At 37.7% G+C, this 16,627-nt stretch overlaps 1 protein-coding gene across 5 annotated transcripts in view; it reads right to left on the bottom strand.

Annotated features, from left to right (window-relative positions):
- VEPH1 (ventricular zone expressed PH domain containing 1) overlaps nt 1-16,627 on the bottom strand; it is a 203,164-nt gene that overhangs the window by 56,617 nt on the left and 129,920 nt on the right. For 4 of the 5 annotated variants that reach the window (XM_072142938.1, XM_072142936.1, XM_072142935.1 and 1 more), the window contains one exon: nt 6,761-6,900. In XM_072142938.1, the coding sequence (XP_071999039.1) occupies nt 6,761-6,900 (140 nt within the window). Of the gene's footprint in view, nt 1-6,741; nt 6,901-16,627 lie in introns of all 5 variants that reach the window. The other variant, XM_072142939.1, reaches the window with a different exon arrangement.

Below are 16,627 nucleotides of genomic sequence, written 5' to 3'. Positions count from 1 at the left end.
CATGCATAACAGATGTTCTAATTTTTACAATGAAGTCAATGGATAGTTAGAAAAAGTGGCAGTGTTTTTTCTATAGATAATCTATACATCTAATATGTAACACTGAATGTATATATGTGTGTATATGTATGTCCGCAAAAGGAATCTGCACATGCACATTTACAATCAGCAAATTTTGCACAGCCGCTCCTTTTGACTCAACGAACATCATAGACTAGGTTTTAAGTTGATATTTTCAACCTGCGCTTTCCAAAATCCACTGTGCTGTGGCAGTTAGCAATCAATCACAGATCAATTTCTGTTTTGCCACTGCTTATTAATATGGGCTCTGAGTTTTGATTGGTTACTATAGGCAATGAGAATAAGACAGATTATATGTGAGGTAATATGAGATAATATGTGAGGTAATGTAAAAGGTCATATGTGAGGTGATATGAGTTTATATGTGAGGTAATATTTGAGGTAATATGATATAATATGTGAAGTAATATATAATGTGATATGAGGTAATATGTAAGGGTATATGAGGTAATATGTGAACCAGTTTGTGCGGTAATATGTAAGGTAATATGATATAATATGTGAAGTAATATATAATGTGATATGAGGTAATATGAGATAATATATGAGGTAATATGAGATAATATGCTCTCAATTACAATTCTTATATCATCTGTGTGACAAACTTCCACTCTTGATTAACGTCACAGGGTGCACCTACGCTATAAAGTCTCAACCTTTAGCACATAAAGCCCCACCCACCTACACAAGATAGCTTTACACTTAACTTTACTTTCCTAGCCCTCAAAAAATGTCCTCATTTTCCGCGGTGCCACCACCTATTTTTAAATTAATAGTTAATATTAATAAGGAAAGTAGGTGCATGAGTACATTACTACTGATTTAATTACACAATACCCTGTATATTTACTAAAAATTAATCCTGGTAATGCTATTGCTTCAGAAACTTAGGCTCTCTAAGGCTACAAGCTGCGATTCCATTTTAAAAATTTAATATACAAAAGTGCACATATAAAATATATAATTTTCAGGTAAAAAGGTTATAAAACAATAGACATAATTATAAAAATAAAAGGGATAAAAAATGAATAGACCTACTAATGAATAGTGGCAGATATCTGCACTGTGAGACTAAGCTTAGAATTTTTTTTGGCAGCCTTCCAGGTGTTATTTGGAGTCTCAAGATGAATGAAATGTCCATTAGCATAACTCCATAATTTATTAACGGTGGGTCTTCCTCTCGCCTCCCCGCTTGTAAGGTCACTGAGAATGGAATATTCACATGCTGATAAAATACACCACCCCATTTGGTGAGTTGTTATCAAAGCCATAACTCTGGATAGGAGGGTGGAATAATTGCAATATTACCTCCAATTCACTAGGCACCTCATTACAGTTCACCCCATACCAGAGAGGTCTCTGCCCAGGAATAACTACAGATTATGTCCAAGTTATTTAATAGATATGAATTTTCCTTGTTTAACTTTTATAGGGATCTAAACCACTAACAGGCTCATTCCTTTGATCCCAGGCTAGGATGTGTGCATTGGATAGGTGTGAATGGCCACATTTTCTGTACACACAGGCTTCCCTTCAGTCCTTTGAGCTTCAGGCCTCCCTGGTAGGAACTAGCCCTAGGTCTTCACCTGACTTCTAAAGCTTTGAATGTAAATGTAATTATAAGACTGGAGGGGCTTCACTGAACAAATCACAGTCATATTTCATACGTTTACCACAATCTGTGATACTCCAGTCACATCCAGAGCTGCAACCTTATTCTTTCCATTATATACTCCAGTCTCATCCACTGCTGCAATCATCTTTATACTGTTAAGTCATTTCAGATTACTGCAGCTCTGGCTGTGACTGGAGTTTCAATCATCCATTACCATTCTTAGTATAAGCTTAGGTAATGCTTATATCATCTGTGATACTCTGTTCACATCCAGAGCTACAGTCTTATCCTTGCCATTATATACTTCAGTCACATTCAGAGCTGCAATCATCTATTTACCATTATATAACCTCAAATGACTGTAGCTCTGGTTGTGACTGGAGTAGCAATCTGCCGTTATCATTCTTAGTATAAAGCAGCCTATCACATCATTTGTGATACTCCAGTCATATCCAGAGCTGCAGTTCTATCCTTGCCATTAAATACTCCAGTCAAAGCCAGTGAGATAAATATATAGATAGCTACAAATTTAGACGTAGAGTCGATTGTGTGTAGAAGGAACATCTGTGGGTGTTAGTATACACTGTTGTCAGATAGATTCAAGAAATAGATAGACATGAGATATAGGTCGATGATTTTTTTTATAATAAATGTTAAAAACAGACAGTAACTTACATGTCAGAAACTGCAAAATGAATCAGTATGCAATAATTTACAGTATTATCTATCCTCCAATCTAACTCATGAAATGCAACACTCACCTTTATTCTATATTCTTTAGAACATATGTAAAGGGAAATTTACAAAGAACTAGTTGACCTTGTATCTGTTTTTGGAACCCTGGATTTGATGTGTTAGACTTTGGAAGTTGCATTTGCTGAACTGATCAGTTGTTTTTTACTTTCTGTTTTTTAGTTTCTTTTTGCCTCTTTCTAGTAATTTGGGTAAGCTGGGCATGTACTAATGTATAAAACACTTCAACGTAACTATTCTTGTTGAGCGAAGAGTAGAATGTCCATCTTTAGAAAAGATTGTTATACATGCTGCAATTGGTTCTCAGCGGTAGTTAGCACCTGAATTATTAGCTGGATTTTACTTACAATTACTTGTTATACACCAAAACAGGGTTGGGGATATATATGCTGGGCAAAGCACATTCACCTCTAATAATAAACCACCAAATCCTAATCGATTACACAAAAGGAATAACAGAAGGAAAAAAACATCTAATTAATTTTTATCATGTAAAGATAAATCATAAAAGAGCAACAAACAGAAAGTACACTAACCAGGTGTTATTATATATCTCATAGTTCCCTCCTGAGAATCAAAAACACTGAATGAATTGGGCTATAATATGCCCTGTGATGTTAAAACTTCAGCAATGACCTTACACAAAGAAGAAATACCATAAATACTATCACCCCTATTGTAAAAAAGGATGACAACAATGTAACATGGGTATGGATAAACAGTGGAAGAAAGAAGTTACTTGTACCGACCATGGACGATGCACACCAACCCCGACATGTGTTTTTCAACAATAGGTTCATCTGGGGGGAGTGCCAGATAAACGGAACAACACATATTCATGTAATGAAAGACCCTATCACAAAGCAGCAGGAAGTTGACATAATCAAATTATACATAGCAGTTAAGCAGTCGCACCCAATCACATCTGCACTCATCTTAGCGTCCCGGGAGCTAAAATCGCAAAACGGTTGGCCTCACGTCTCGTGAGACTAAGCGTCAATGTCCATCCCAACTATCACATGAATGCATTCCTTCTGTTTCTGTTTGTTGCATCATTGTCCTTGCATTTTATTGTCTATTCTATTGATTTATGTTTACACAATAAAGATTATTTAGATGTTTTTTTTTCTGTTATTTCTTTTTGTGTAATCAATGAGGCGTTGGTGTTTACAATTACTTGTTAGTAGCGTAACAAGATAACTGGAGTCTATACATAATCAAATATCATACATTTTACTTTCTTGCATAAATTATCACCTTCTATGAACAGTGACTTCTCACAGCAGTAAGACATGGTAAGATATACTCACTAGCTGGTCTTGTTCCATGGCACCCTAGGCTTCTCCACTCTCTTGAGTGCACTCCATTTTTTGACCCGTGTATACATTTAAACACTATCAGAGCCTAAGCTGAGCAAACTTAAACTACAATGTTTGGGTCTGTGCTGAACATTGCAGGTTTGGTTCTCAAACCCCAACCAAGACTTCAGCCAGAAATTCAGGTTCAGTGTTAAGGTTCACCTCCTACCGATTGCGGGTGTTAACGTCAGGTGTTATTGTTTGAGTACCCAAAAGACCTGAACAGGTCTGCTCATCACTACTTATAAACAACATAAAGCACTCATTTCATTTCTTTATTAAATTTACACCCAAGACACATGTCCTAAATAGATCGTTATTGGGATGACAAGTGTATCGTTAGAGGGATGATATAAGCTACAAACTATGTACAATGAAATACAGAAACCAAATCAGCATCTCCTCATCCACACACCATGGACAGAAGATTACACTAGACTCTTTAGCCTCTGTCTACATGTTGCAGGAACAAAGAAAATCTGTCTGTTTATGGACCAGCAGTGTGTTTTTACTCAACATTTGCAAAAGAAAAAGAAAAGATTTTTAGCTTCTTAACAGCTTATTAAAGAGAATTCTTTGTGGTTTATGGTTTATTGTATGTTTGCTGATAAGGTAGTGCAGAAGATAGAATTTACATCTATATTTCACTGACCACCTATACAACCTTACAATTTAATATATTATATTAATAACAAATGTAAACAAAACAGATAAAAATTAAGATAACATTCTACAGTATATGACTTGCTGAGATCAATCCCATAGCAAGACCATGTTCTGTTTGTCTAGCACACATTCTCTGATAAGGATTTACTTCCATACTCATTATGATGTGTTATCAGGTGTTTATGCAACTACTGTACTTACCCAGGAGTGTCAGATGAGATGATATGAGCTAAAAAGTCAAATGTAATTTCTACATGTAATGTAACAGCACATATATATTAAGTGTTTATACATGAACAAAAATGTGGATTTTTGCAGAGCACTCAGCATTTTTTTCTACTTTGTTTTTGTATGTTGAGGAGGAATATAGAATTCTTCTAGATTGTAATTGTGAATAAAATAATAAAATTCATGAAAAACCAAACCCAAACAGATGCAGTTTATGCCAAACTACCATGACTAATGATCCAAATGGTGTAGTCTTCCATATTGGAAAACTATATATAGGTCCCCCATTGGGCAATGGGCGCACCGAGCAGTAAGGAGCGGTACAATGCAGCACACATGCGGCACCATGCCATTCAGTACCCTGGGAAAACATAAGACATGTCCCATCTTTCCCCGTAATACGACGCCGTGCTCCAGATATCTCTATGGAGAGGGTCATGGTATGGCTGCACAATTTGTGGCTTTATCATAGCCCCCATAGAGGTCTATGTCACAGGATCACGGTGCTCTGAGTAAACAGTTGCACAGCTGTCTGGCTTTCTATGGAGAGGGGAGGGATGAGGAGTGCTCACCCCTACTCCCTTCTCAACCCGGCCGTGTGCTGGGTGTGCTCTTGATGTCACCTCTGGCCTCTGTATGTAAACAGAGGTTAATAGTGATGGGTGGTGCTGCAGCTGAACTGAAGCAGGGAGCCCCCCAACCATATATAACATTTATTTTTAATCCCAGACAACCCCTTTAAATAATTACGTTGTTTTTAGACCATTGGGTTGTCGAACTGTAAAAAAAAAAAACATGGAATTCTACACTAAATATTCCATGTAATCAAGATATTGTTAATCCGAATTTCCCCCACTATTTGTAGTAATAATGAATAAAGATACCGTGCATTTGTGAAATCTTTTGTAAATGTCATATTACAAAACTCTTGTGGAAAGTGTTGGAAAAGTAAAGTGTTGAGAGATTTTCATTTAACCTTTAACATGAATTTCTGGCTTACATAGCTTGCTGTGTTAAGAGGAACCTGTCATAAGGATTCATGTCCACAAATTCCCAATCTGTTATTCAGGACTTTGGCAGGATCTCAATGGTGTCTTTAAAAGAATGTCAAACTTTGTATTGAAATGACAAGTAAGGAGTCACACGGGGAAGGAGAAAAGTCACACTGACCTGTCTTTTCCTGGGTTGAGAAATGTCCTGCAGGATGAGAATAATTATTATAAGCTTCCTTCAGAAGCTGCCAACCAGCATCCGACATATAACTATATACTTGGCATAAAGGACATCAATTAAGCCAGGAGGAAGACAGGTCAATGTTCCCTTTCTCCATACAATTCATGAGAAGAGGCACATTTCCTCCTCCTGGCCAATGTGCCTAGTGTCTCCATAAAAAATGGACCATTCAAGATGCTCCTTACATGTTATAATAAAATGTGTAACTTTTACCTACTGTTAAGGTCCTTTTGTAACAAAGTTGCTCAACTATGGCAGGGGGCAGCAGTGGTGTCACCCCAGTCAGTGATTGGCTTAGCAGTCAATGTCTATGTGTTCAAATGTACCATAAAGTAGATAATTAGAGGGGAGTCAGGATATTTTTGAAAAGGGGGTGTTGGTTAGGTACAGTTTTAAATTTATTTTTTTTATGTCATTGTGATTGTTGAACCTTTGGCATGAGTGCTAGAGGTGGCACTCAAAGCTCTCTCTATGGACACACTGGCCTTTGTTCTAGCACAGAGTTTGACAGACACGACTCATGGCACACTCCTGCGCCCAGGATCTGCTGCATCTTGTTCTATCCTTATAGCTATACCTTGGACCTAACCAGTTAAAATATAGGCTATGGTCTATTCTTTGAAGATCTGAACGTATAAAGGATCTGTATAAGTACACGATGACAACACAGCACCAGATGCCATTGATTTCCACAAACTATTAACTACATGGTCAGATGGACAAGCCGCATCGCTGGTGTCTGTAATTCTGTGACAACTACCCTTATGTCACAAGTAGAAAGCTTATTATCCATTGTATTATACTTACAATTGTAATCTGCACGCACCTGTTGATAGAGAAACATAATGTGTATCCATATCTGTGGATGTCGGCTGATGAGTATAAAGCTGGATTTACTGTACAGACAATAATGAGCCTTCATTGGACAGCTGAAGAACAGCTTTGCTACACAGCTTTTTATTGCATCTAGGAATAAATATGAATAATATTAGTATTAACAAATATTAACATTACCATTTCGTCACACAATTGAACCAATAACCCACTGGTAATTCAGAGCAATTCCCCATGTTTCTAATAATTAAAGGAGCTGTTACAACTCTCTTGGTTATCCCCTATCCGCAGGATAAGAAATAACAAGCTGATCAGTGAGAAACCAAATACTGTGGCCCCACCATTCATGAGAACTGGACTTCCAGTAATCTGGAGAAAGAGTCTCCCGTTTTTACCAATGGAAGGAGTGAAAGGATGAGCGTATATATATATCTCCTAACCAGAGTTATGTTTCCCTATATGTATATTTTTGGTGCTTAGTGTCACAACTCAAGCTTCAACCGTTTGAAGCAATATCCCTTTATATACAAGGCATAAAAGTTTATTTACAAGTGGCATAAGGCATGTTAGTCAGGTTTTTCTGGCTCCTATCACGCATTGTACTCAGTAATTGGTAGCATATACTTTAATCTATTTGCAATGATGCATTGTGTTTTTATTTCAATACAATGCAGCAATAACAAACTGGCTCTAATGAACCACTGACACACAAAGAGAAGACAGACAGTTAATGAAAAACTTCAGCATACATCACTACAATGCAGAACAGTACAAACCACTGGATATTTTCTTGGAATGGATGAATTTCCTATAAACGTATTATGAAAGATTCCAAACATATTTCTTCACAATGAAATGTCTTTCTAGGACATAGTTACTGTGGCCAACAATCTAAGAACACATAATTTCTTGAACACTGGTAAAAAAAAGCACCATACAATACAGAGAATAATCCCTGTAGTATGGTTTTACACACACAGCAATCTGTAAAAAAAACATTACTGAAGTATTTCATGAAGTTTTTGCAGCCAAAGCAGAACCGGATCCAGCAGAAATTCCATTAATCCTCTCCTGGCTTTTGTATTTGAAAAAAACAAACAAACTGCTAAATCTTTTTTTTTTTTACAATCCTCTTAAAACACAAAAAAATTCTCATGACTAATTAATTATGAATGGTCTCTAACGACATGGACTATTTTTTAATGTCTATTAACCACTTCCTTACTGCTGTACGATTATAACCATACAGCAGTAAGGGTTGTATGGAGAAGGCTCACAAATGAGCCCTCTCCATATGTGGCGGCTGTCAGCTGTATTATGCAGCTATTGTCTGCTGGTAACTGCTGCAGTCAGTTCTGGTGCCAAAAGTGGCAGTTAACCTTTTAGGTGCTGCGGTGGAACTCCACTGTGGCACCTAACAGCTCTTCTCATGTGCACCACGATATTAAAATGCTGGTTCTCACCCTCCACGGCATCATCAGAATGGTTGTCATGATAGCTGGGAGCCTTTTATTAGGCATCTGCCAGAGACAGACTGTAATACAGAAGAAGTATATACAGTATACTGCTATACAGTTACAACAAAATATAAAATAGTGTCCACAGATAACAAACAGATTGCAGGCAGTCCACGAGTTACGTACAAGATAGGTTCCATAGGTTTGTTATTAAGTTGAATTTGTATGTAAGTTGAAACTGTATATTTTATAATTGTAGATCCAGACAAAAAATTTTTTTACCCCAATGACAATTGGAGTATTTAAATTTTTTGCTGTAATTGGACCAAGGATTATCAATAATGCTTCATAACAGACATCTAACAGCTGGACATTGCAGTCTGGGAATAAAGTAAAGCATTCAGAGAGCTTCACCAGAGGTCACAGTGGTCATAGGGGTCCGTCTTTAACTAGGGATCATCTTTAAGTTGGGTGTCTTTACATAGGGGACTGCCTGTATATGGCTTATGGGAAGAGGGTAGTAAAAAATGGAAATGGAAAAGGGCCCGGTAAAGAAAGTTTGGATTCATACCGAACTTTGAAGTTTTTGGTCGCTTGGATTTGGGTCTGCCAGTTTGTCTCAACCCCCTGCTGTTAATACCCACGATTGGTACCAGCACTGATCGCAGGCGCTAACTCCTTAAATGCTGCCAAATACTAGCAAGGCCTGCACCACCATTGTGGGGAGCATCATCAGTCCCCAATAACGTCATCAGGAGCAACGACCCTCCCAAAATTGTTGTCGTGTGAGCAGCCAAAGCCGCTTAAATTCCTCCGGCATCTTTGCGGCATTTAAACTGCCAACACCAATTGCGGGTGTTACAGTTTGCTTTTTAAATACAAATCCGAATTCTAATGGGTCTTACTCATCTCTACCGGAGTTACATTCAGTTGAACCATAGTTAAGAATGTGAGCCGCTGACAAAGATCCTTCTCATGTCTCTGGTAAAATCACAGTCAAAACCACAAATCCACAGTTTAGATGCTTATCTTTTATATGATACTAAAACATGTGAATTAACACTTCTCTTTAATCTTCTAAAAGTGTTTCTTTTCAGGCAAAAAAGTGACTCTTCGCAACTTATTTGCATATAACTTTGGAGGTGAGAAATCCCCTGGAAAAAGTGTAAGCATTTGTCAGAGAGAAGCCATTAGATGTCTACATACATGCTAGGTAAGATGTGAAGTAAGTTTTCATGGCTGAATCTAGAAACATATTGGTATTCAGGAATAAGTCTAGCTGAACCATATACCAGAACCTGCAAATACTTGGGCAACCAAACAACATTCCAAGGCAGGGGTGGGAGGCTCCCTACGTGTATCGTCGCCTGGGAATGTTGTTTGGTTGTGCATTGACTATGGCATGACTTGGCATTGATATGCATGACACCCATGGTTTGGCCTAGCTTATTGACTTTGTTTGTGACCTTGAGGTTTACTTTGTTGTTGGCACTTGCACTTTATTATGCAGCACATGATTTATTGCAGGGAATTGAGCTGGCTCCAGACGAACTGGGTTTGTGAAAGCTCACACATGGTGTGTTTATCTCTGTATTATTAGGGACCAGTGCAATAGATCTTCTTACCTTGTTGGGCACCAACCAGTGGACTTCTGCAACCTCACAACTTAAGGGGTGTCTAGGGGTGGTGGATAGAGTAGAGTGAACGTATCCACTTTATGTTGTTTTTCGTATTTACATACTTTTTAATTGATTTTATATTCCTCATGTATTTGTAATTCTATTTTTGTGGAGTTGTTTTGTGGATTTTTGTAGAATTTGTCATAGTCACATATTATAGTGTGTGGGCCATTTATATCATATAGCTGTGCACACCTCCTTGTTTTTGTCATATTGCGTAAATTATATATGACAGAATAAAGTGGTCTTGAGAGGTAACTTCTGAAGTTTACTAACAAGGCTCATTGAGGTGGTAGATATCCTGTTCAGCAGTCAGGGCTTATTCTTAGGAAACTCAGTGTCTGTTAACATGTCCAATACTATTAAATCACTTATACATAAAAAGCTACACAACCTCATATACCACAGACCACAATACAGATAGATGCAATAAATGTACTTAACTATTATATCATTAATCAATAGGCAAATACAAGTTACAGAGTGACAACATGTAGAATCACTTGGTTTTCCCCTTCCCTGTTCTTTTACTACACAGTTATAGTGGTAAATACAAAAAAAAAATCATGTGGTCTTCGGTTTTGTGGGGATGTCTGCATAACATTCTAGGAATTGACTCATAATCCAAGTATCCTCAAGAGTTATTTCTTCTGACCAAGTTTGGGAGTAAATACTTGAGGATCATGAGCCTTTTTAACACTTCTGTGTTCCATCTGTTCACAAAATGGTTTGGCGGATCGTAGAGAATCTATTAGAACATATCTACAAAAGTCATTAAAGTGTAATATCCATATTAAAAACTCAACCTTTCCATATCTGAAACTACCAATATATAGAGGTATGAATTTTTAGAGTGGGACCCACTTTTGGGGCAAAACTTTTATTTGGGACTACTCCACCACTAAAAAAATTGAAAAATATGTTAATTAAATGCAGTGGATAGCATTCAATGACCAAAATAAAAGCATATAGTGATCAATGGTACAAACTTATGTGGTTTATCAGTATTCTGGTGTCTCACGAATCTCCATCAGTGGCCATCGTTGAAGTCCATGTGAGAGATTACGTGTATATACACATTTCACGGTAGGTTTTATATCTTTTAGTTGACTTCCTGTCATATGTCATAGAAATTAGTTGATTATTTTTGACCATTGGAAATCGCAGTGTTGCATCTTCTTCAATTGCCAATATTTTTGATATGTATTTGTATCCTTGGTGGAGCTGTAGCCGCTGCTGTTACTCTTTGGTCAAGCTGTAGCCGCTGCTGTTACTCTTTGGTGGAGCTGTAGCCGCTGCTGTTATTCTTTGGTCGAGTTGTAGCCGCTGCTGTTACTCTTTGGTCGACCTGTAGCCACTGCTGTTACTCTTTGGTCAAGCTGTAGCCGCTGCTGTTACTCTTTGGTCGAGCTGTAGCCGCTGCTGTTTCTTTCAGACTGTGGTCTGTAAGTTTCTGTTTTAGCCGGACATTTGACATGAAGCAGTTGCAAGAAGCAGACAAGTTGCACACTATGAATGTTCATATAATGCTGCAGCTCAGATTTTAATTGCGCATGGTTGTAAACAATTTTCACTTCATGGCCAAGTGGAACGTAACGACATTTGCGGTGCAGTCTTATTTCATATAACCTCTGACATAGTGGAAGTGATTTGTCATTGACACCAAGGTACTAAATTATGTAATGGAATGATTTCTGGAAATTATTATTACACGTGAGGGAATAGCAATGTAAGGCCAGTGTTTGTGGTGGCCAAATGCCAGTATCAAAACTGATAGAACAGATATCAAATAGATGTTAAATGTCTCCTGCATTGCTACACAGTAGATGACAAACATCTAGGAAGATTTTACATAACGAATTCCATTTCTGACAATCCATGTAGATTGTGCCTCTATAGACAGCCAAAGCTAACACAATATCTAGCTGCTTTACCTCATGTTTTTATAATATGTGATTATCTAATCAGCTGTCATTCCTGTCCATAAAATGGCCACAGAAGGAGGATCATGTGATCCTAGCTGTCCATGAGCAATTTCCCTTCTAGGACCATATCATAGTACTCATGAACACAAGCTTTCGTTCCTGGAAAGGTGATTGGTCATAGACAGGATCACATAGGATCACATGACCCTCCATCTGTGGCCATTTTATGGACAGAAATGGCAGCTGATAAGGTAAAAGAAATTTCTGAACCAGGGGCTTTATTTTACATATGACAAAAACGGTGCAGAACCTTTTTTGTAGGCAACTTTGATAACTCTAATATTGACCACTGCTGTCAGAGGGTAAAGATCAGTAAATTGCAAGACATGCATAGAGAGATTCACCAGAGGTCACATTGGGCAGAGAGGTCCATTTGTAACTAGGAGTCGTCTGCCAGGTGTTCTTCAGTTGGGGACTGCCTGTACCCTGTCCCCCACATTTAGGGTCCATGCACACTAACATATGGGGGACGCATATAAGTTCACAAATCTATGGCGCCTGGGCTCGGTAGGATGAGTACAATGCGTGCTCACCATACCGAGCCATGGCTGCAAAAATACAGAGCATGATCTATCTTTGGCCGTAAGAATGACCGTGCGCCATTCTTCTCCTGCTCTCCAGTGCACCCGATGTGCGCCCGTGTTGCTACGGCTGGGCGGGCACACGTTAGTTTGCATGGACCCTCACATACACATTACAAAAAACATGAAGGTGGCAAACCCCTTTAAGGAAAGAGTGGCCAGATCTTTTTGTTGCAAAATTAATTTTTTAATGGAGCATGAGTTGGGCGAACTATGTGATGTATAATGGATACCAACATTTTTTTTTAAAAGATACTCATATGCCCATATTTTAGTGATAGTAGAGTTACGTACTCTCTGTACTTGCTCCAGAGCCAAACCTTCTTGATACATGATTAATACTGTACGAGATCAACACAGGTCATTAATACTCAATTCCCAACACAATTCACAACACAAACAAATCAATAGATTTGTGTGAAGACCAGCTAAAGGCAGGACCTGATTCAACAGTACTATATGGTCACCACTGATCCAGACTGTGCCTACATGCGAAACTACATAGTTTAATGTAGTTGTAAGATAATAATCTACCTAAAAAGTAGTAAGGATAGTACAGAATAAGTGGGAGAAAAACATAAACATGTTAAATGACTCAACTGTTACCTGCATTCTATATTAACCCAATGGTAATAGAGGATGGCAGCCCCTCCTTGCCACACACATTTTAGACTTCTTAAGGTTATCACTTGAGCAGCCAATCGCATTTTCAGATAAATTATAGACTAACTGCTTTTGTTGTTGCAAAATTCTCGGAACTGGAATAGTTGTGATCTTGCAGAATTAGCTAAACACCATGTGTTCCAAATAAATTCCTGGCCCTCGGAATGCTTACATTTAGCGCAGAGGTACGCATGAATACTCTGCAGGGGATCTCCTTTTTCTTACATCTATTTCCACATGTGCAATCAATTACAGGACTGACTCATGACTCAAGACCATCTATAAATCATAATAACAACCAGACCTCAGCATAGACCTTCCAGGCTGGTTTGGGGTATTTTATAGTTGTATATTATACGACATTGTTGCCAGACTGTTTTCATTTAAGTAGCCGAATTCTGTGAAGAAATGATTGCTAGAATAAACAATGAATCTGCACATTTGTATTTGTAACATGTAATTATGAAATTTAATTATGAAAGTTTAATAGTTAAACTCGAAAATGTATTTTCTCTGTGAAGGACCAAGTGTGTAAAGAAAAATATCTACAATCTTAGTGTGTACCCCCTTGGTCCTGTGACCAGGAGCAACGATAGCAGGGGTTTGCTCCTTCCATGTTTGCAGCGCTCGGCCTTGAGCTTGAATCTTTTCAGGAGCAACAACTACAGGGGGTTTGTTCTTCACATGTGTGCATGGGTTTTCTCTCTTGCTCTCGAAATAGGTTAATTGATTTCAAATGACGTTGACCCAAACTTGCACAATGATGTAAATGAATTCACTCTGTGTATTCTACAGCACTCCAGTACATAATGTTGCTTTAGGAATTTCTTGAAATATATACCTATACCTTTATAGAAAAATAAAATCTCAACTTTATCATATACAGTACAGACCAAAAGTTTGGACACACCTTCTCATTCAAAGAGTTTTCTGTATTTTTATGACTATTAAAATTGAAGATACACACCAAAGGCATCACAACTATGAATTAACACATGTGGAATTATATAATAAAAGAAAAAAGTAAGAAACAACTGAAAATATGTCTTATATTGTAGGTTCTTCAAAGTAGCCACCTTTTTCTTTGATTACTGCTTTGCACACTCTTGGCATTCTCTTGATGAGCATCAAGAGGTAGTCACCAGAAAAGGTTTTTATATCACAGGTGCCCTGTCAGATTAAATAAGTCTGATTTCTTGCCTTATAAATGGGATTGGAACCATCCGTTGTGTTGTGCAGAAATCAGGTGGATACACAGCCTACTGAATAGACTGTTAGAATTTGTATTATGGCTAAAAAAAAACAGCTAAGCACTGCTCAGGAACTGTGCACCATTTTTTGCATGATAAATCCGGCGCATGGTCTGACTGGGTACCGGGACGCCCCCTAATTTGTGTCGCATAATGCCAAGGCACTTCTTAAATACATGTGCAAGCAATTTTCACCTAAAAGAACGTGCAAACTCCACCAGAAAACTGGCGCACAGCCCTTAGTAAATGTGCCCCATTGTGTTTGGCCATTACATGACTTAAACGTTTAAGCAGCATCTGCAGGCATTATCTCTTGTTCTCGGCTCTTCCTGAGCTTGAGGGCTTAGAACGAGCTGTTGTAACTAAGCTTCTGTTCAACTCCTCCAACCTTTCCGACTCTAATGAGAGAAGCCAATTAAGCAGAGAAAGAGGTATTCCCTTAAAATTTATTACAAAGTTTAGTATACAGGCAGTTCCCGGGTTACGTAGATGATAGTGTCTTTCGGTTTGTACTTAAGTTGCATTTGTTTGTCACAACTGGAATCCAATGAAGGAGTAGAACCATCTCAAGAAGGATCAGAAGGAAATAAGCAGCATGTGAGTTAAATATGAGTGTCACAGCATAACAGACTTATGATCATGCGATATTAGTTTTTTTCTTGTTTAGTAAATTAGTAAAAATTTCTACATTTATATTTTTTTTCTGTCAAGATGGGGTGCAGAGTGTATATTAATGAGCAAAAACTTCTTTGATCTCACCAATTGGATGCGATGAAACAAAGAGTAAAAAAAATTTAAAGGTGTCTGAATACTTTCCGTACCCACTTTATGTTGCAGAAGCATTCTCTCCCATTCTCTTGGAAGAAGCCACGTGCAAAACTACCCTTAAACATTTCTGAAATAAAAACATTAAAATTTACATAGAATTGTATCTACTTCACCACCCTGCCCATATCACATACACAGGGAATCTCCTGACCATTGCTTGGGCTCCCAATTGGATCATCAAATTCCCAAACATTGTAATAATCATTCATGTCTCAACAATGTTTTCTGTCAATGAAAGTGCTGGCTGTTTTTGCAGCTGATCATAGTTCAGATTTTCACTCCAATAACAAATGTAACTCTCTGAAGGAAAAAGTGAAGCTGCACAATGACCTTATTGTGGTTATTGTGTAATCAGTCAAAGACTGAAGACCAAGAACTCATGAATATTTATAAAAGGATAATGAATACTGTTTTTATATTATACATAACTGTAAATTTTATATTCTGTAAGTAATATATAAAAGCACTTCAATCCTTTCCTTTTGAAAATAAATAATGTGGAAAGAAAGAGTTGGAGCATTATAAAGGGACTGGACTTATTCCTCAAGGCAAGTCTCTAATAGTGTGTGCCATTCTCCATTGCTAAAAGTTAGTCTTGCTAGCTTTCTTGTCTGTACCTTTCTTTCTAATTCTTTGTATTTCAGTATTTTTGATAATCAGCTTATCTTCCTTACTGTTCTTCTGTGTTTATGATTAAGTACTTTATATGCCTTCTCAGTTGAGACCCAGATTGTTGACCTAACCTTTATGTTTTTTGTTTGTCTGTCTTGTTCGTGTCCACACTTTGGCACAGGAATAGACTGTCTTCATGTTTTTATATTTTTATAGAACATGGCTTTTGGGACACGGTGATACTTAACATGTTTATGATTTTTTTGTTTATATATTCTTATATCAGTTTTAGGAAAATAAGGTTGATCTGTTTTTTGTTATTGGTTTTAGTTTTTGGTTGAACTTTTAGTTTTTTTCAAATTTTTAAAAAAAAAATGTCTTGTGTTTTTACAAACACTGTAAATGTAGAGAGTCTGATTGCTTCTACCATATACTTCAATACTACTTTATTACAGAATAAGTAGAATTTGCGATAGATTTGCAAAAGTGTGCCACTAGCATCGGGTGTCTGCATGATTCACAGAAAGGCTTAGAAATGGATATCCTTTGGCCACATTCCATAGTGATGATCGTACCATTATGGACAATTAGCTACAGAACCAGATGATGAATGCCACACAATTCCAGACATTTAAGGGATGTGAGAGGCATCTAAGTGTCACGTCAAACTTTTCAAAACCATTCAAATCAGCATGGTCTAAGTACTAGATGTCCTGTAAGGGTACCTGACCACACCACTAGGCACCGGCGCCTTCGTCTAGCATGGGCCTTGGAGCATCTACGGCAGATGAGGGATGAATGGGC

Source organism: Engystomops pustulosus, chromosome 3, assembly GCF_040894005.1.
Source record: "Engystomops pustulosus chromosome 3, aEngPut4.maternal, whole genome shotgun sequence".
Lineage (NCBI taxonomy): Eukaryota > Metazoa > Chordata > Amphibia > Anura > Leptodactylidae > Engystomops > Engystomops pustulosus.
The sequence above is the reverse complement of the archived record's forward strand: the minus strand, read 5'-3'. Positions and strand labels throughout refer to the sequence as shown.